The sequence below is a fragment of the Fringilla coelebs genome, assembly GCF_963513975.1.
Source record: "Fringilla coelebs genome assembly, chromosome: 6".
NCBI lineage: Eukaryota > Metazoa > Chordata > Aves > Passeriformes > Fringillidae > Fringilla > Fringilla coelebs.
The window spans coordinates 53,827,953-53,847,428 of NC_140034.1; the positions used below are offsets into that span (position 1 = coordinate 53,827,953).

Here is a 19,476-nt window from a genome sequence, read left to right on the forward strand (position 1 = left end):
GTCGGAATGCTCCCAGGCCACATTCCAGCTCCATACCCAGGGTGACACTCTTGGCTGTGATGTCGTTGCAGGAGGTGTAGTACTGTGTCAGCCACACGATGCCCACGATGGCGTACACGAACTCAATCACCAGGATCGCTGGAAAAAACAGGAACAGCACGGATGACAGCAGCCTTTTCCCCAAGGATGAGCTCCTCTCCCCATTTTCTCACAAGGAATAGGTATAAAAATGCTTTGGAAGAGGATGTGTAAGGAGATGAGCCCAAAGTGCGATATGTTCCAAACAACTCCGAAAAAATGGGATCGTGGAGGGGTCGGTGCCCTTGGTTGTGTCACAGGTATGAATCAGAGATCCAGACCTTCCTCCCACACTGCTGGAAAGACTCCCTGAGGCAGCAGGAATGACAGGACCCAAACCTTAACTACCTCAGACAGCTGGCCTGACTCACGGATCCAAAATACGTGAGTGTGTGGATCCAGGATTAATCCTGCTCACTATGCTTAGCAAACACTCTCAGCACCTTTGTAGCCCTTCCCATAACAGTTCCAAGGAGACAGCGCCTAAGGAGCTCCTCAGTTTTCCATGTGACTGATAGCAAACTAGAAACTGGGGATTAACAGTGCTTCCCTGGAACAAAAAAGCTGGGAAACTGCTCTGAAGTGCCCATCCTCCCACCTTCTACCTGGAATTCCAAAGGGCACGTGGGCAATCAGGTGTGGAGAAGGTGAATACCTTGCTTGAAATTGCCTAAATTTTGGTGGAGCTGAGACTAAATCCAGCCTGGCTTGTCCCTCTCACCCTCCTTATCTCCTGCTGGCACGGAATCTTTCCATAAGTGGTTTTGCTACAGACCTGGAAAGACCAGTTCCAGGAGACAGAGCTTTCCTGGGCAAGGAATCAGGGCTAGGACTGGTTCCTGATGAACCCAATTTGTGCCTGACTTAGGTTTTGCTTCCCTTGGCTCCTCTCCCCTTTGCCTGCTGCAGGACAGGAGCAGCAGGAGCAGGGATGAGACATTCCCAGGTTCACATTAGAGTTAATTCCCTAAATTCCTCTGCATTAAACAGCACATGCTTAAATTGGGATAAGTCACATGGACCTTGCCCACGCACTGGTCACGCTCCCACTTCCATCAGCACAACTGATCAACCACCAAGAGCAAAATACCCAGGAAAAAAGGGAATACGAGACCCAAAATCCAGAGGAAATCCCACTCCTGAGCACACAGAGAGTTTAAGGAAGGAGAAGGGATGTTTTGGGGGGCAGGAAAACCTTTCTTTGGATTCTCCCTACCTCCTCTGCCTCACTTAGTCTGGTTTTAACACAAATTGCCAGGCTCTCCATGCTTCCCTAGGGAGACTGGCTAGGAAGCTGGAGAGGGAGATTTGTTTGCTGTTTGCGTTAATGACTTGCACTGAGCATTCCAAGTCTTCCAGACTGAGCTTTCAAGCAAGGTTATCCTTATTTTACTGGATTCTGCAGGAAAACAACCCAGCAAAAAGCAGGGATGCAAATCCATGGGATGATTTGTCTGGAAAGGGTTTGGCTCTGCATCCCCAAAGATTTTTCTCTTAAAACCTTCATTTGGCACAGAAAAATCTGATTAAACTTCTATACCTGGAAGGCAACAGAATCCAGGGAAAACAAGCTAAAAGGGAATGAGGGATCAAGGAATAATTCCCTTCCCTATTCTAGTTTTTGGAGAGGGAGCAAGACAAGAATTGCTTATAGAAGAAAAAGGGAGTGAGCAGGTGGAAAACCTATTTTCCTCCCAGCGCCTGGAGGGATGGATCAGGTGAGTCAAGAGGCAACACCTCGGGGTCACAACCTTTGGGATTTATGCCTCTATCCTTGGAAAACGTAGTGGGGAAAAGAGAGACAGAAGGGAAGCAGATTCCATGAGAGGAAAAGGAGGCTATTTGGGACATGGCCTGCCAGTCTGACAGCCGTGACAAGGCGCAGCCTATGGATTCATCGGGATGCACGGCACATCCTGGCAGCCATCTGGCTGTGCCAGAGGAGGGAGAGGAGGCTCCAGGGCAGAGCACACAGAAGCGCAGAGGCTCCGGCCGCTTACCCAGTCGCACATAGAGGACGTACTGCATGGAATCCCGCGGCTCCGTGTACAGGATGCTCCCGCGCATGCTGAGCCAGATGATGGCCAGCTCGGCGATCATGCAGCTCAGCAGGATTCCCAGGTAGCCCCGGCCGTGGTCCACCAGGTTCAGGGAACACGTCTCGTTGGGATTGTATACCAGCCCGAAGAGCACCACCGAGAGAATCACAAACCTGTCGTGCAGGAAAGCCAAGGAAACCATGGAATATCCCACAGCTTTTCCCTCCTCAGTATCCCACAGCTCCTTATACTATTCTTCATTTGGGCCTCAAATCCCCACAAGCCATCCAGAGGCCCTGCTACCCCCAGCAGAACCATTTCATCCATGCCACATTATCCTGTGGGATTTGCAACTCCAGAGAAGTCGTGGCTGCCACATCCCTTGGTCAAGTTAGACGGGGTTTGGAGCAACCTCGTGGGAGCCGTCCCTGCCCATGGCAGGGGGTTGGAATTTGATGGTCTTTATGGCCTCTTCCAACCCAAACCATTCCAGAATTCCATGCCTGTTTTTCCTGAGCTTCTGTACAGAAACACAGTCCTAAATTCTAGTGGAGAATCTTGGGTGGCACAGGAGGATAACAAGAAGCTCTGGTCAGGCTCTTTGGAACTAGGCTAGAACTTGGAACAGAGCTAAGCTATGAAAACAGAAGCTGGAAAAATGTTGGTGTTCATCAGGAATGCCCCAACCAAACTTTCTGGCCCCATGTAGAAGTGCAGGGAGAATTTCCAGCCATGCCAGAAATAGCCAGAAGAATTCCTGGGTGAATTCCAAGCATCCTTGTGCCCTTCTCACTTACCAGGTGGTGTGCAGGAGGAAGAGGAAGACGGCTGGCAGAACCAGGTCATCGCTGCCCACAGACCAGCGCCGGCGGAACACGACAATCCCTGGCATGGCTGGCGGGTCCCGGGAAGTTCAGCAGGCACAGCACTCACCTCCTGGAAAAGAACGGAAGCAAAGCTGCAGCTGAGCTTCTCTAGCCTCCTCTGGAGAGCCCCTCAACCTGGGAGCCATCCTGGTTTATCCCAGAGCTGCTTCCTTCCAGCACCAGGGGGCATGGCATGCTCAGGAAGGAGGGCTGGGAATCGAAGGAGTGGGAAGTATTAGGTGAAGCCGGTGTGTAACTCATCCAGATCCACTTCATGGGATTACCTGAAATCCTGTTAGGCTGTGATGGTGAGTAGCCACTGTGGGATTTGGGACAGGTCATCCTGGCCTCAAACCTCTGGAAAACCCTATTACTGTGTTTTTCCATGCACAAACCTGCTGCCAGCCTGTTGTTGTCCAACAATTCTCCCCCCCACACTTGGCTCAGGAAGCCAAAATATCCATTAACAGCCAGTGACAGCATCTGGGGAACTATAGACTGGCTCTCAACAGCACTTCCAGTGAGGATATTGGCTCCTAGGAGATCTCCCCCTGGACCAGCAGGAGCATCTTGCCAGCTCCACATCTCCGTCACATCCACACCGGCCCTGACAGGCACAACCAATTCCAAGGTGGAAGATTGAGGAGCTGCTGCTCTTCCCTGGGTTTTGTTTGTGCTCCTATTTTTAGAGCTTCCCAAACCCTTTGGAAAATAGAAACAGGAGTGGTGCAAAGTCACGAGACTGCACAGGGCGCTCCAGCCTCCTCCAGCAGAGCCATCCCACTCCATCCCAGCTGGCCATACTCCAAACTGCTCTACAGGGACACTGGCAGCACACCTTATCCGACTCCTGCCTTCCTGGCTCAACACACGACCCACTACCAGGAATTTTCCTTGGTTTTGCCAAATCCAGGATGGTGTCATTGCACTCTTTCCACAGACACCGGGGATTTCTAGATTGGAGGATTAGTCCTGTTCCTCTCTCCATGCCCTAATACCTGTCCCACTTCTTACCTGTGCTACCAGGGAATGCTCCACCTCACCTGTGCCTCTCTGCTCCAAGCTCTCTCAATTGATCCATCTCAGTTCCCAACTCCCCCAATTTCCCAATTCCTACATTCATCAGCACTGCTGATGAAGTGCTCCACCCATGGCCGGCAGTGGCCAGGCTGTTGCAAAGTTGCACTTGCAAATCCCTAAGCGCTCTTGGATTTTTGCCTCTGCGAACCCAACAGCAAACAACTAAGTGTCCTCATCCATTACTTACAAGAGGATTTCCAACAGCATTCCCAAGGGAATATTACCCTGCAATACTTCCTGTACCAGGCAAAAAAAAAACCCCACACTTGGATATGATGCCCCTAATTTAGTGCTGTGGGTAAAACAAATTAGAAAGGGAAGGACATCCATAGAGTTCCAGCATAGCTTGGATAGGAAGGGAGGTTGAAGATGATCCAGTTCCATTTCCCTGTCATGAACTGGGAGAGCTCCCACCAGTCCAGGTTGCTCATGATTTTAACTAAGGTGAACCTTCCAGATAACACAAATGTTGAGTTTGAGACAGCCCATGGCACCAATTCCTGCCCTGTCCCACTAAACCCAACCCAGTAGTCAGGTGTGGTTACCCCACCACTTCCCAGAATATCCCAAATCCAGAGTCTGAATCCAGAGTCTTCTCTCCTGTGCCAACACCCACAGCCACTGGAATGGATCTTCCAACCCATTTCAGCCACCCATTACTGAAAACCTACACAGTCCCCTCAAATTCCAGGAGATTCCACAGTTAACAGGCCGCTTCCAACCTGTCACTCAGTTGAAGGAATGCTCCATTCCACAAACAAAGCAAATGCGAAATTCCAGCGCCATTTGGATTCCCACTTCCACAGCACAGAATAATCAGAGCATTGGGTACATTCCAGCTCTACCTTCACTCCTCTGGCCATCTGGAGACTCCCTCCCAGCCCCATCGTGCCTGTCATTCACCACCCAGGATAGCTGGGATATCACAAACCCTGGATACACCTCCCAGCACCTCCAGCCCAGCTCCATTCCCGTCATCCCTCGGCTGCATCCCACCAACGTGCTTTCCGGAACTCTTCCAACCCCTCCAGTTGGGCTCTCCCAGTTCCCAGCACCCTCTCCCAGTTTGAGAAGCAGGATATCAATGACAGCAACAAATATCCAAAGTGGATTCCTTATCCACGGCAACAGATGGGGACAGAGCAGAGAAGCCTGTCACTCACTGTCATATACGGGAATACTCACTGTGGAACTGTCACTCCACTTACCAGGCTCCCAGGGCAGGAACATTCCCAATTTATTCCCAAAGATTCCTGAATTTAAACCGGAGGTTTGGGGCTTTGCCCCTGCTTTGGAAAGGAGGGAGGAGACGATGGAAGGCCTGAGACTGGAAAACCCACCAGAAAAAGCTCTCACTGTGAGGACTCTTCAGCTTCATCCCAGCACAGCATATCCCAGGAACTGTTTTAAGATGCTGAAGATATGATCCAGCAGAGGAATTGGGAGGACCGGAAAGCTGGAGTGCAAAGAGCCCTGAGACCACTGACCCCAGCTCTGTGACAGCAAGAGCCTCACACTGTGCCTAAGACTGCTGGAAAGAGCCAAATTCCCAGGATCTTGAAAGCTGAATCCCAGTACAAGCAGCCCCAAGCTCCCAACACTGAAATAAAGGAAGCACATGCACAAGGAGCCCCCTCAGAGTCAGGCAAGACCTAGGGAAGCAGGAACCTTACATGGCATGTGGTCCAGCCGCTGCGCATCCTTCTCTCCAAGAAGGGTATTTCAGGAAAAGTGCATATCCAGGGAGACGGGCATCACAAGCTCAGGAGGGAACAGCAAACTCTTCCTGCAGCCATTGAAAATCCCACTCGGCAAAGGGAAGCATGGTGCAGGAACAGAGATCTGCCTGCCGACAGAGCCGGGCATCATCCTCAGAGCAACTCCCTCCCTGCATCTCATTTATCCACCGGGAATGCCGAGAGCCAGAGGTCGTGACTCCCCCCTTCCACACCCCCCAGCACCCTCTGGAAGGAAGTGACATCATCCCTATTCTGAGGAGATTGTACGTGGATTGTGGGAAGGAGGACTGGGAGCGAGAGCGGGCGATGCTGTCAGAGATGTGGAGCCGGGAAAGGAGGAAAACCCTGGAGCGGCACAAACCTCTTCCCACCGAGAAAGAGGGAGCGCTGCCGGGAGCCCTCGGACACAGCCATGGCATCGGGCTGGGAAAGGCTCCTGGCCACCGACTCTCCAGTGAATGGCCAGGGGGAGGGGACTTGGATGGGACACAAAAGGGACACACAGAGGGGGCCACCCCGGGCATAGAAAGGAGAGACTGTTCCAGAGGAGCCTCTCCCGGCCTTTCCAGCCGTTAATTCCTTGTGACATGCTCTGGGCTATGACAGGATGTGGGGGAAGGGGAGAATTAGCTGTCTGTAGGGAAAGGCTTAGGGAAAAGAGCAAGGGAGAAAAACGCTACAGTGAGAAAACATTCCAGCTAAACCTCAGAGACTTAGGCTAATCCAACAGCCCATCCCATCTGACATGAGCCTCCTTAGGGAGAAGTACACCAGGAAATAAAGCTGAAGGAAAAAGGCTGTGCCTGGATCCTGCATGCCAGGAGCCCACCCACACCACAGCAACACCCCCGGAGTCACCCACTCCCTCCACCCAAATCCAGGCAGGATTTGCTCCAAGCTCCCAGAATCGCAGATTCCTGAGGCACCCACACAGCCCAATGCTCCAACCCCCTGCAATCCTCATCCCTGCATCCACAGGCTCACAATCCCCTGCAATTCCCCACCCCTATATCCAAAGGTTCACAAACCTCTGTAATTCCCCATCCCTGCAAATCCCCATTCCTGCAACCACAGGCTTGCAACCCCCTGCAAATCCCCATCCCTGCAATTGCTCATCTCTGCATGCACAACTCCCTGCAATTCTCCACCCCTGCATCCACAGGCTCATAACCCCCTGCAAATCCCCCTCCCTGCAGTTCCCTATCCATGCATCCACAGGTTCACAACACCCTGCAATTCTCCATCCCCACATCCACAGGCTAACTCAGGATTCCCACTTCCATCACCTCAAAACCTCCCCTGGTTGCCAACCTCTTGCTGTTCAGAGCAAAACATGGGAGGCCAAACCCAGGCTGAAATCAGATCCGCTGGGAGTTTTTTCTCCCTCTGCCAGATCCCTGGGGATGTCTGCATGGAGGAAGCCGTGCTATCCCAATATTCCTTCCCTACCTTTTCCCTCAGGCACCTGATGGCACTTTCACAAGACCCAGGTATGACAAAGCAATCCCATCTCATCTCTACCAGCACCCTCTTCCAGCTGGCCTCTGCAAATTCCAGAGTTCTCCAGGGTGACTCACCCAAGGAAATTCCCTCTAAACAAGCCAGATGTTTGCCTTCACTGCTCAGGGCTACAGAATTCACAAAAAAACTTGGATTTCTAGGTCTCAGTGCATGGTTGCAGGTGTTTGCTAAAGGACAGAGCCCTTTGCTGTTCCACAGAAATCCAGCACCATGTCCCAGAATGCTGTCCCTCCCAGGACCCCTTTCCCTGACTGAAATGTCACCATGTTCCCCAAGAATGTCCCAGTCCCAATCTGCCATCCCGCTGGGAAGTTCAAACCCAGGCCTGCCAGCTCCCAGCTCAATTTCTTAGGAAATGCAGCTGGAAAACCAAAACCAAAGGAGCTTTGTGTCCTGCCAGCTCCCATAGCAGCTTTTCCTAAGGAGTGGTTTTCTGTTCCAGAGGAGAGGTGCTTCCCTTCTCCCTGAGAGCACATACAAGTCACCTTGCCCAGGTGCTGGAGACACCTGTCCTGAGGTGGATGCTGCATCCTGCTTTTTCATTCTGCAGGATAACAAACAGTTCACTTCCCTAACCAAAAAAAATTTGTCGTCCCATCAAGTCACTCCAAATAGTTCCTTCCCTCATCAACATGTCCCACATGGAATATGGGCTTCCCATTCCAGGCTGGATCATTCCCTTGCAGCTCCCAGAGCCCTCTCATTCCCATCAAGCACTTACTGGCCTTGACGGAAATCATCAATTCCAGCTTGGATCCAACCCCATCAGGCCCCATCCAGCTGTTCTGAAGGGTTTTAAATGAGGCTCTTTCTGTTTCTGAGTTGGTTTCTCACAATCTGGGAATTGTTCTCGCCTTCCAGGGAGAAGGGGGATGGGTCATATCCATACAGAATGTCCTGAAGCTGGCCAGAGGAATTTGCATGGAGCAGCCCTGCTCTGGAGCCAGGCTGGGAGAGCTGGGATAGCTCAGCCCAGAGAGGAGAAGGCTCTAGGGAGCCCTAGAGCCTCTTCCAGTGCCTAAGGGGGCTCCAAGAGAGCTGGAAAGAGCCTTTGGAATAGGGCATGGAGGGACAAGAAAAGGGGGAATGGCTTCCCACTCATATGGCGTGGATTTGGATTAGATATTGGGAAGAAATCCTTCCCTGTGAGAGTGGTGAGGCCCTGGAATGGATTTTCCAGAGAAGCTGTGGCTGCCTCAAGCCTAGAAGTGACAAGTCCAGGCTGGACAAAGCTTGGAGCAACCCCGGACAGCGGGAGGTATCCTTGTCCACAGCAGGTGTAGAATGGGATGAGCGTTCCATGTCCTTTCTAAACCAAAGCATTCCAGGACTGAATACCAAGAGGGGACAAATTCCACAGCACCAAAGGAAGGCAAGTCCTTTCTGCCTTTTCCAAGGGGTAGGAAGTATCTGCTGCAAGCAGTGCCTGCAGGAATTGCAGGGAAAGCTCTTCCCAGGGGGAAGAAGGCACAGCAGCTGCCGGAAGCTTGCGAGGAGAGCTCTGCCCTCACTGGAGGTGATTAAGGGAACAGACCCCTACTTTAAGGAATATTCCATGGATTCATGGAACATTTAAGAGCCATATTTATAAGCAAATCCCAGGCAGAGATCACTGGCAAAAAACAATGGGGATTAGAATTTTGGAATATCTTCATGGCTACTTTGAAGATTCTCCTTGATAATCTCCCATTTTCCAAGGAGAATGGAATAAAAAAAGTCAGCAGCAGAGCCAGGGAATGAAGCTTGGAGACAGGAAAGGTTCAAAGAGCCTCCTGTGGCTTGGCACACTTTGGATGGGGCTCCCTCGGGATAAGGCCATGGCACCACAATCACCTCCACAATGTCATCAGGACAGAACTAATGGGATCAGCTTGGATCTGGAACTCCAGCACTGCCCACTGACACAAATTCCCAAAATAATCTCGGAGTATCAACTGACCTTCAAAACACAGGGAACAAGAACCTACCTGTTTGGCCCACCAGTTTAACCCTGAAATCCTGGAATAAATTCCTTGTAACCACAATGGTGATGGACACAGGATTGGTGTAACCACTTCCCAGTTGGGCCAGCACTGATCCACCTCCATCCTACCTCACTGCTCCCTCAGACTCCCTCCCAAAGCCCCTTTGCCATAAACACAACAAGGTGCATGTTCTCCTTGATTAAATCCATCCCCTTTTTCCTTAACTCCAAACTCTCCTGCTTTGGGTAGAAACAGGTCTCATGAATCCCACATTTCCCTCAAACATGCATGACATCTCCTTTCTGTTACATTGGGAATGATTAATTTTTAATAAGGAGACTCCAGTATGCATCTTCTTGGCACGGACTCGACCGCAGCAGTGGAGTTTTCGAGAAAAATGGGAGTATCTCACACACCCTAATGGATTTAGTGCAAGAGGATGGAGAAATCCCCAAGGTGCCACTCCCTGCACTTGTTCCCAAGTTAAAAGCAGGATAAGGGATTCACTGAATCCAAAAGAAACAAGGAAATTCTCCACTTTGGAATGAACCTCCTCCTAACAACTGGAACCAGTTCTGAGACTGTTCCCAAGGATCCCAGTCCTAGAAACCAGTGACACTGCAAATCCCAATGCTTCTCTCCACTGGCTATCCCTGCACCACCCCGTGGGCCAGGATTTGTCCACAACATCACCATTAAGGCTGGAAAAGCCCTCCAAGATTGAGTCCAACCATTCCTCCAGCACTTCCAAGGCCAGCTCTATCCCATGTCCCCAAATGCCACATCCACATGGCTTTTAAATCCCTCCGGGGATGGGGATTCCACCACTGGAGCCCACTCCAATGCTTTAAGACCTTTTCCATTGAGGAATTTTATCTAATATCCAACCTAAATCTCCCCTGGTGCAATTTGAGACAATTTCTTCTCATCCTGCCACTTATTCCCTGAGAGCAGAGCTTGATCCCACCTGACTCCACCCTCCTGTCAGGGATTTGCAGAGAGTGAGAAGATCCCTCCTGATCCTCATTTTTTGCAGGCTGACTCCTTCAGCTGCTCCTTGTGCTCCAAACCCTTCCCCAGACATGGTCCAGCACTTCCATGTCCCCCTTGGTGAAGGATCCACAGGGATTTATTAATTCCAGAATTCAGCAACCATCCCTGGGCATAAAGGAAGAGGTTTGTAGGGATAAGCCTATAAAGACAGGGATCACTGTGAGATACTCCAGCTGCCCAAATGAAAGGGACAATAATGCTTGGAAAGGGATGGAGAAGCCTCGCTTACACCTCCAAGATTCCCAGGACTTTTCTCCTTGACCTCAACAAAAGCACACCTTAAATCCAGAGCTCCAGACTCAGCCTATGGTAAATCCAAAGCCTGCACAAACACCTGGCTGAGAAACAAGGGAAGCCACCACTTTTTCAGGAATCTGGGAGTGGAGAAGGAACTGTCACACACAGTCCCAGTGTGCTGCCAGGAATGGAGTTAAAAACAACCCCCAATCGTTGTCTCGATGCCGGCAGCTCCGCAATTCCACCCACAGTTTGTGCCAGCAGAGCCCACGGGCAGCTTCCCGACCACTCCAAGCTCGGGCAAAAATAACGGCCAAGTTGCCACGGGGGAAAATGTAATAAATTCTAATTAATTTGGGATTTCAAACAGAACTCCATGTTCTACAGGGGAATAAAATCCCCTACAACAAGGAAAGGTTGGTTTGAATGGGGTAGGGAATACAAAAGAATTACCTGGATGAGGTGATGGATACAGCAATAAATGCTCCCAGCATCCCAAATCTGCTCCCAGGTGTGGAACAACGGCTCCCTGGATATATTTACTGGGAATCACTGATCCTTGGTTTTGTTGGAATATCCCACAGCTACACACAGAAGATGGTAATTCCTGGTTGGAAAGCACATGGCCTTTGAGTTATTTATAGCCAAAACTCCAAGGGCTGGATGAAGCCAGCCAGGGCAAATCCAAGAGGTGACCAGTAATTACACAAGGGGAATTTTGGATGGAGCCTCATTTCTTTAGGGAAAGCTATTTTCCTCTACAATCCTGGCAAATCCTGACAGTTTTACTTCACCCTGGAATGTTTATCTGCTCAGTCTCCTTTTCAAAAAGGCAGAAAAAAAGCAGAAGGAGCAAATATCCAGGTGAGCTATTGAATTCAGAGGCACATCCCTGCTCTGGCACATCTGGAAGCGATGCCTTCGGGAAGAGGGAGGAGAAGCCCAGTCATTCCCAAAAGGAATTGCATCTCTCCACTCCTGCAAGCAGCTTCTTGGCTCCCTAGTTTACACTAGTGGGCAAACAGTTTTCCCAATAACTTGACTCATTGCTTCAGGAATTCCCTGGGGATGAGTCACATGCAGGGAAAGCCACCGGGAGCGGCGCCGGGACCACCGCTGCCAACACGAGGAGAGCGAAAGAAGTGGGAGAACACAAAATCCCTGCCAAACTCGGGAAAACTGTGTGGTCAACACCATTCCTTGGCAGTCCTTCCCTGCTCCCCCTCCCCACAAATGTGCTGGAGAGGAGCAGCACATCCGGAGAGGCGGCTGCAGGCTCCAGAGCCATGGGAATCGTCAGGGAGAGGTTCCCTCCATGTGCATCTGCCGGCATAGGAGGGAATGCTGGCTCTGCTCATCTCCCAGGAATGATCCTAAGGAAATTTAAACTAGGGATTATTTCCCTCCCTCCTGGAAATGAGGGGGAAAGAGGGACACGTGGAATTCCAGGGCCTCCAGCTTCTTATTCTACTCCTTGCTCACCAGCACTCCCAATTTGGCCTTTTTTCTGCATCACATCCCACAACTTATCTCAGGAGTTTTCCCCTTCTCATATTCCATGACTAAGTGGTTAGGCAGGTACATGCCCAGCTGCAAATCTAAAATGCTAGGAATCAAGGCTATCTGGAAAGGTTTTTTTGGGAATCTAAACCCAAAAGCATATTTTCTCAATACAATTTGTCCTCATTAAACAGGGATCCTAGATCTGTGCCACTTCCAGGCTCAAAAACCTTGGGAATGGCTTCAAACAGCCTAAACCTGACCCGGATACGACCTATTCCCATTTTCCCAATGCTGCCTGTTTATTTCCCTCACCGTGTCCCTGCCTGTTTCCTTGGCTGAGGACACGCCTGTATCCCACATTCCTAGAAATCAGCCTGGAAAGAAGTCCATGCAGGTCATACTTCCTAAAGTCCAAGTGAAACTTCAGTGGAAGCCACCAACAGCCTATTCGAGGGCATATCCTGTGGGAGTATGTTCAAGAGGGAATAATCCTGAATGCTATGAATTCCCTGAAAATGCCATTTCTGTGTTTTGCCTTCTCCTGTAACTCCCCAAACCCTCCCAGATTCTCACTTTCCAATATCTTGGAAAGCATCAATCTTGCACTTGATTAAGCAGAATCTGCTTCTTGGCCCCAATTCCAGATTTTTCCCAGCCTCCAGTGAAAATCAAACCAACATCACAATATCCTGGAATCAGTTATTTCTGCAAGCTCATTTAATAAACCAGAACCTACAGGAATATTTATGGATTAAAAAACCAACCCTGAATTCATGTTTTTCCAGCAAGATCCTGTGAACTAATCACCAGCATCCAAAGGATTGCTACTATCCAAGGGCTTCTTTCCACACTCAATGTATCCACTTTCACTTCCATGTTTACCCTGAAAGCAAGGATGAAACACCAAAGCCCTGTCTGGGGAAGGGCCAGGACAGGAACACCTGTACAGGTGGAAATTTTAAATGTACAGGTGTAACAGCAGAGAAGTGGGAATTTCAGCCCAGAAATATTCTTGGCTCGGATATGGAAATGGACAACATCCTCTTCCCATTTTTCCTAAGCTCAAAGGGAACATTTCAAGCCTAACTCTGGATTTCCAGCTGCAACTTCCCAAGAAATGTGCTTCTGCCCCTCCCACCCAAGGCTTCCATCTCAACACATGGGAATAGCCCTGGTAGTAAAAGCAATCATCAGGCTGAGCATTCCCAGCAGAAGAATCCTGCTTTATTCCCACCTGGAGAACAGTTTCCTAAAGGAAGCTGCCAGCTCTGCCCCAGCTCCCAAAAAACTGCTAATTACAGTGCAAATCCAAAGAAAGCGGGAGCAGGGAAGGAGGGAGGGAATGAGGAAAGGAGAGGCAGATTCCAGGTCTCCAGCTCACCTAAATGACAGCTTGGGAAAACTTTTCCTGCCTCAGGGGTTGCTCCTAGGAATAAATCACCTCTTCCAGCGCTGCAGGACCTCAAAATTCCAGCCCCCATGGAGACCCTCGGGAGCAGTTCCCTCCGTCCACACTCCAACAGCTCCCCTCTCATCCTATCCCAAAAAGGCCCATTGTCCATTAGGAACATGGAGCTCCCAGAGGAAGAGCACATGGAAAACCACCAACAGTCCAGCACATGCAGCTCCAACTCTCTCCTAAGTTTATGGAATTAAGTCCCAAATTCCCACTCCATGGAAATCAAATCCTGGGACTTACCAGCCTGCTTTTCCTCCACCTGGTGCTGGGGATAAAGATGTTGGAATCACCACAGGAAGCAAACAGCACTGGTCCCACACCTCTCCAAACCACCAGGACCAACGGACAAAATGCTTCCTTCTCCTTTTCCTAGGAATTCTTACCCATTCAGCACTTCCCTAATGACAACCAAGCAACCTAGAACTGCAATCCTGGGCTGAATCCTACCAAGCTGAACTCTCCAGACTCTTCCTGAATCTCAGATTTATGATGGAAAGCAGGAATCCTCTTTTCCTTTTGCTTATGTAAGCAAGGATGAATCAAGCCCAGGCTTCCCTGATCCTGTGTCATAGTTAAGCCTTAAATATATTTATTTTTCCACATTCCCTTCTCCTTGGACACTCCAGGAGCTGCATTTCCAAATCCCAGCACACACATGCCTCCTCCTCACTACCCACAGCCTGCACGTGGAGCTGATCCGCAGTTTCTCCAGGCCCTCAGGATCTGCGCTCTCCTGGCAGCCACAACACCCATCCCTCCCCAGCAGGGATCCAGCCCTGCCCACTGCTCTCCCCAGGGAAAGCCAGGAGATAGGGATTCAGTTTCAAGCTCAGGAATTATTTAATTCCATAAGGCAGCTTTACATCTCCTCAATTTCCACCGGTTTTCCAGCTCTGACTCCTGAAATTACTCACACATATTTACTCCAACTTTTTCCTGCTGACACAGACTCCTTGTGCCTGTTTCTCCCCATGGATTCATCACTACAGATCCTGGAGCGGGAACTGCTGATTCCCGTATCTATGCTCCAATATCCGGCAAACTCAGTGCCACAGGAAGCACGGCCACACACTCCTGGCTGCAGCCAAGGCACCAGGAATCTCCTCCTGCTTCCATGCTTATTCCCTAATTGGCACTCCTGATGTCTCCTTGATACACTGACCTTGCTCAGCCTGGAGAGGGGAAGGCAAGACCACGGAGCTCTTTCCAGCACCTGAAGAGATTCCAAGATTGCTGGAGAGGGACTATGGATAAAGGCAAAAAGTGACAAGGCAATGGGAATGGCCTCCCACTGCCACAGGGTGGAATTAGATGGGATATTGGCAAGAAATTGTTCACTGTGAGGGTGATGAGACCCTGAATTTCTCAGAGAAGCTGTGGCTGCCCCATCCCTGGAAGTGTCCAAGGCCAGCTTGGCTGGGGCTTGGAGCAACCTGGGATAGTGGAAGGTGTCCCTGCCCCTGGCTGGGGGATGGAACTGGATCACATTTCAGATCCCTTCCAACCTAAACTATTTTGGGATCTTTCTCCCAGTTACCACCACTCTCCATGTTTCCATACCCTCCTCGCTTTCCCTTGTTATGGGGGAGTCCTTCCGCAGAGCTTGGAAGGAGCTTGGAAAGTTGTCACTCCAGGGACACTGTCCCTGCCCTCTCAGCCACCAGTTCCAGAGCCAGAATTAATTTGGAAAAGCTGGACAAGAGGGAGGTGAAAGGAGGTGAGGCAGAAGCAGAAAACCCACGTGACAAGAGCAGAGCTGCAGCCGAAGAAATCCCTGGAAAAGCATTCCTTGGCTCCAAGCAGCTGTGCAGGCACAAACTGAATGGCACAGATTGGAACTGACTGTTCCTAACAATTGGTTATACCACAGAAAACCAGGAACTATCCTTCCCAAGGGAATGGGGAGCAGTAAAAATGAACTGGCCACATGTGGGAATGCACCACTCTGGAGCTGGGGAAGGCCAGACTACAGCAGGAGGTAACTAGAAGCAGCAGGAGATGATCCAGCAACTAAATCAACCATGTGATTCCTAAAATATAGATAGGAGGATCCCAAAAATGAGATGAATGTGCTCCTCCTAAAACTATCCCTAATTCCAGATGGCCTGGGTAGGAAGGGACCTTAAGCTCATCCCATTCCAGCCAGCCCCTGCCATGGGCAAAGACTATCCCAGGTTGCTCCAAACCCTGCCCAAGCTGGTCTTGGACACTTCCAGGGATGGGGCAGCCACAGCTTCTCTGGGAAATTCATTCCAGGGCCTTGCCATCCTCACTGGGAAGCATCTCTTCCCAATACCCCATCTATCCCTGCCCTCTGGCAGAGGGAAGCCATTCCCATTGTCCTGTCTTTTCAGACCCTTGTCCCAAGTCCCTCATCAGCTCTCCTGGAACCCCTTTAGGCTCTGGAAGAAGCTCTAAGGTCTCCCTGGAGCTTTCTCTTGTCCAGGGTGAACATTCCCAACAATCCCAGCCTGTCCTCAATCCATATCTGAATTAAACAGGAAAAACATCACCTTTCCTGCAGCACATCCCAGCAGGATCATCCTCAGGGCTGTAGCTGGATTTCCCACCTGGCTGCTGGACATCCTGGATCATGGCCAGGTGATCCCAATCTCTCTCTACCGAACTCAACACCTCTGCAGCTTTTGGAAAGCAAGGGAAAGCAAATCCATTTTTCCAAAGACCAGCTGAGCTCAAATCTTGTCCAGGGAAGTTGGCAATCCTCAGAAAACAGGAAGGATCCCTGCTCCAAGAGCACAGGGATGCATTTTTGCAATTGATTTCCCCCACTCCAGCTGACATGAATTCCAAACGAATTTCACACTTGAATTTATAATCCTAACAGGATTATAAAGAAAAACGCTGTTCATTGGGATCTACTTCAGGATAAGCCTCTGGCTCCCAGCCCAACCAGTTTGAGGCTGCTGGAAAAGAAATTCCTTTTTCCTCTCATTCCCGAGGCAACATGTGGCCGTCCTGGTAATTAAATGGAGTGCCTTTGCAGAGATTCCTTCGGCAGGATTTGTCCAGGTGTGGATTTTCCCTGCTTTCCTTTAATTATCTTATAATTAACCATGAAGTATCCAATCATCCAGAGCTTTTTCAATTAAGCTTCAAAAGGAAATGCCTGGAAGAGCTCTTGGTGGGAATGCTCTAATCAGCTGGGAAGAGATCACAGGCACCAGAGTTGGGGTTTGGTGACTCATTCCGCTATTGCCAGGACAAGTGAACTTCCAAAGCTGGAAAAAATTCCTTTATTCCATCTTTTTCAGTTCACATCCTCATCCCTGATCAGAGCTCAGAGGCCTAGGAGCAATATGATATCGTAATTAACACAGTTGATTAAAGAATCATAATCAAGCTCTGAAGGATCAGGAATTATCCCTGCCCAGGTCCGACTCTCCATCCCAATCCTATGCCTGTTTTTGCCTCAGTTCCTTCCCTCAGCCTTAAATTCAGAGCACAGGCACAAGCTGAGATCTCCTATAGTTCTCTTCTGGGCAGCAAGGGAAAATATTCCCAGTCTTCTTGATAAGGAATAACAGGAATTTTGCCTGCATCCTTGTGGAGATGTTTTGGGATCCCACAGCCCAGGGAAGAGGCAAATTGTCCTCAAATGACAGACAGACTACTGTGTGTCCAACAGCATGGACAAATGGATCATGGAATTGTTCAGGTTGGAAAAGCCCTCCAAGATCATCCAGTCCAACATTCCCCAGCACTGCCAAGGCTACCACAACTATCCCAAGTGCCACATCTATGCAGATTTTAAATCCCTCCAGGAATGGAGATTCCACCACTGGAGCCTGTTCCAATGCTTTGCAACCCCTTCCATGAAGGAATTTTCCCTAGTATCCAACCTAAAACTTCCCCTGGCACAACTCAAGTGTCACTTGCCACCCGGCTTGTCAGTCAGCTCTGATTTTTTTTCAAAATACCAAGAGAATTCCAAAGGTCTCTTGGAGAAGGGATCTCTTGAGCACTCCTAACAGCTCCCAGAATTCCAGGAGTTTCTCACACACCTTCCCAGCCAGGTTCCTGACAGTCTTTCCCACATTCCACAGACAACACACCTTCTCCAGTGGGGAAAAAAGAAATCAATCAATGTCTCCAACCACTGACATTCCCATTTTTGCAACCTCCCATGGATATTTAAGGATTTATAAAGATCCCATGGATATTGAATGATTTCATTTTCACTGCAAAGAGGGAAACAGCAGAGCACACAGACCCAGGGAATACCCAGCTCCAACATCCAGCCTGCAATTATCCAGCACAGGATGAACCCAAGCATTCCTTTAGCTGGGAAAACTCCATGTTCACAGGTTTCTTCTTTCCTCCATATTCGTTTTTCCCAGCTGGGATCAGTGTCCAGCAAAAGATCAAATGATCCCTCTGGAGTAAGAGAATAAGGTTATGGAATGACACTAGGAATAATTTTCCCCTCAGCGACATGATTTCCTGGCTGGAATTTTCAAGGTGTTCCAGCTCCTAGACTGAAGCTGGAAAAGGTAAAAAGGACACCGGGATGACCCTGTCCCTTTCCATGAGGAAGTTTTAAATTCCAGTACTAGCAGTCCACACATCCCTTCTTCCCTCTCTCCCTGATAAACCAGGAAGGAGACAACACAGCAAAATGGGAAAAGTCTGCATTTCCACCAGGAAAGCTGCAAGGGGATGGGGAGGGACAATCCACATTCTGAAATGTGTCGGGAACAATTCTCACCTCCACCCTCATCCAGCTCTTCCCAAGTCCACCACAGGGTTTAGCATTACCAGGATGGGAGCCAAAGAATCCAGAGGTAAACATCCAAGAGAAAACAAGGAGGGAAGGGGTTGGAATCACTGGAAAAGCCAGCAGGAGCTGCCTCTTTAACACCCCTCCCTCAGCTGCCAGCACCCAGGAATCCCATTCCTGCTCCGGGCTGCCAGCAAGGAGTGACCTCTGGAGAACACAGATCCGTCCACCAGCAGCACACAACTCACCCCTTTTCCCTCCTACAACGATCCAACACCCCCATTTCAGGGAAATCTGAGGCACAATTCCGTGATTTTCTGCAGGGAAGAACAGAAGCTCTGAATCCCCCACGTTTCTGGGGTGGGCTTTTCCCCCGCTCCAGGAGGAAGATGAAGTCATGCTCCCAAAATAGTTCCAAGGAAAAAGGCTCCAAGGAAGGCAGAGCTCCCCTTTAACCAGAGAGCTGAAACTTCCCTGCCCTCCAAAGGGATGGATGAATTCAAATTCCATTCTGCAGCATTGGAAACATGGAAAATTGAAGTATTAAAGTACCAAGTCATAACTAATAACAGCTACTGATTAATGGAAAATCCAAATTTAGGGTGAAAAAAAAGACAACCCCATTATTACAAAATAAGGGATGATAACCTTCAGGCAGAAGTCCCAAATCCAGATTTATGACAAATTAAGGGATTGGATCCCTCAGGCAAGAGTCCCAGCTGCGCTGACCACAACCCAGCCATGGTGCAGTGGCAGAAGAACTCTAGGGAAACTCCCACAGGGAAAAAACTGCACAGCTGCTTCAGTCAGGATCCCAACACACTGAAACCCAGACCCCATCCCATGGCAGGTGCCTGTTTTCCATTGGATTTGGCTGGAACCTCATTTAGAAAACCACAGTTCTTCCTTAATTGACCTCTCCTCTTTTTCCCGTTTCAATTTTCTAAGTGAACTTTGGGACTGCAATTCCTCTTCCCTCACACAACGCAGCTGTTTTCCTGGATTTCCCCCCCGCCACCTCCAGCCTTTCTGAGCACACATGGGGCAATATTCCCAGGAAGAGGCATGCAGACAGGACTGGGCAAAGTCCCATATTCCTTGGGAGCTATTTAAACAACAGCTGCACTGGGGAAAAAGCTTTCTCTGTCCTGAACATCTTATCTACTTCCAAGGAGGTGGGAAAAGCAGATTCAGGAACA

At 49.7% G+C, this 19,476-nt stretch overlaps 1 protein-coding gene across 1 annotated transcript in view; it reads right to left on the reverse strand.

Moving 5' to 3' along the window:
* DAGLA (diacylglycerol lipase alpha) overlaps positions 1-19,476 on the reverse strand; it is a 51,372-nt gene that overhangs the window by 23,655 nt on the left and 8,241 nt on the right. Inside the window, exons 3-5 of the mRNA XM_084208004.1 lie at positions 2,915-3,053; positions 2,079-2,290; positions 37-138 (exon numbers count right to left, since the gene is read on the reverse strand). Coding sequence (XP_084064130.1) covers positions 37-138; positions 2,079-2,290; positions 2,915-3,009 — 409 coding nt within the window. The 5' untranslated portion in view covers positions 3,010-3,053. The remainder of the gene's footprint in view (positions 1-36; positions 139-2,078; positions 2,291-2,914; positions 3,054-19,476) is intronic.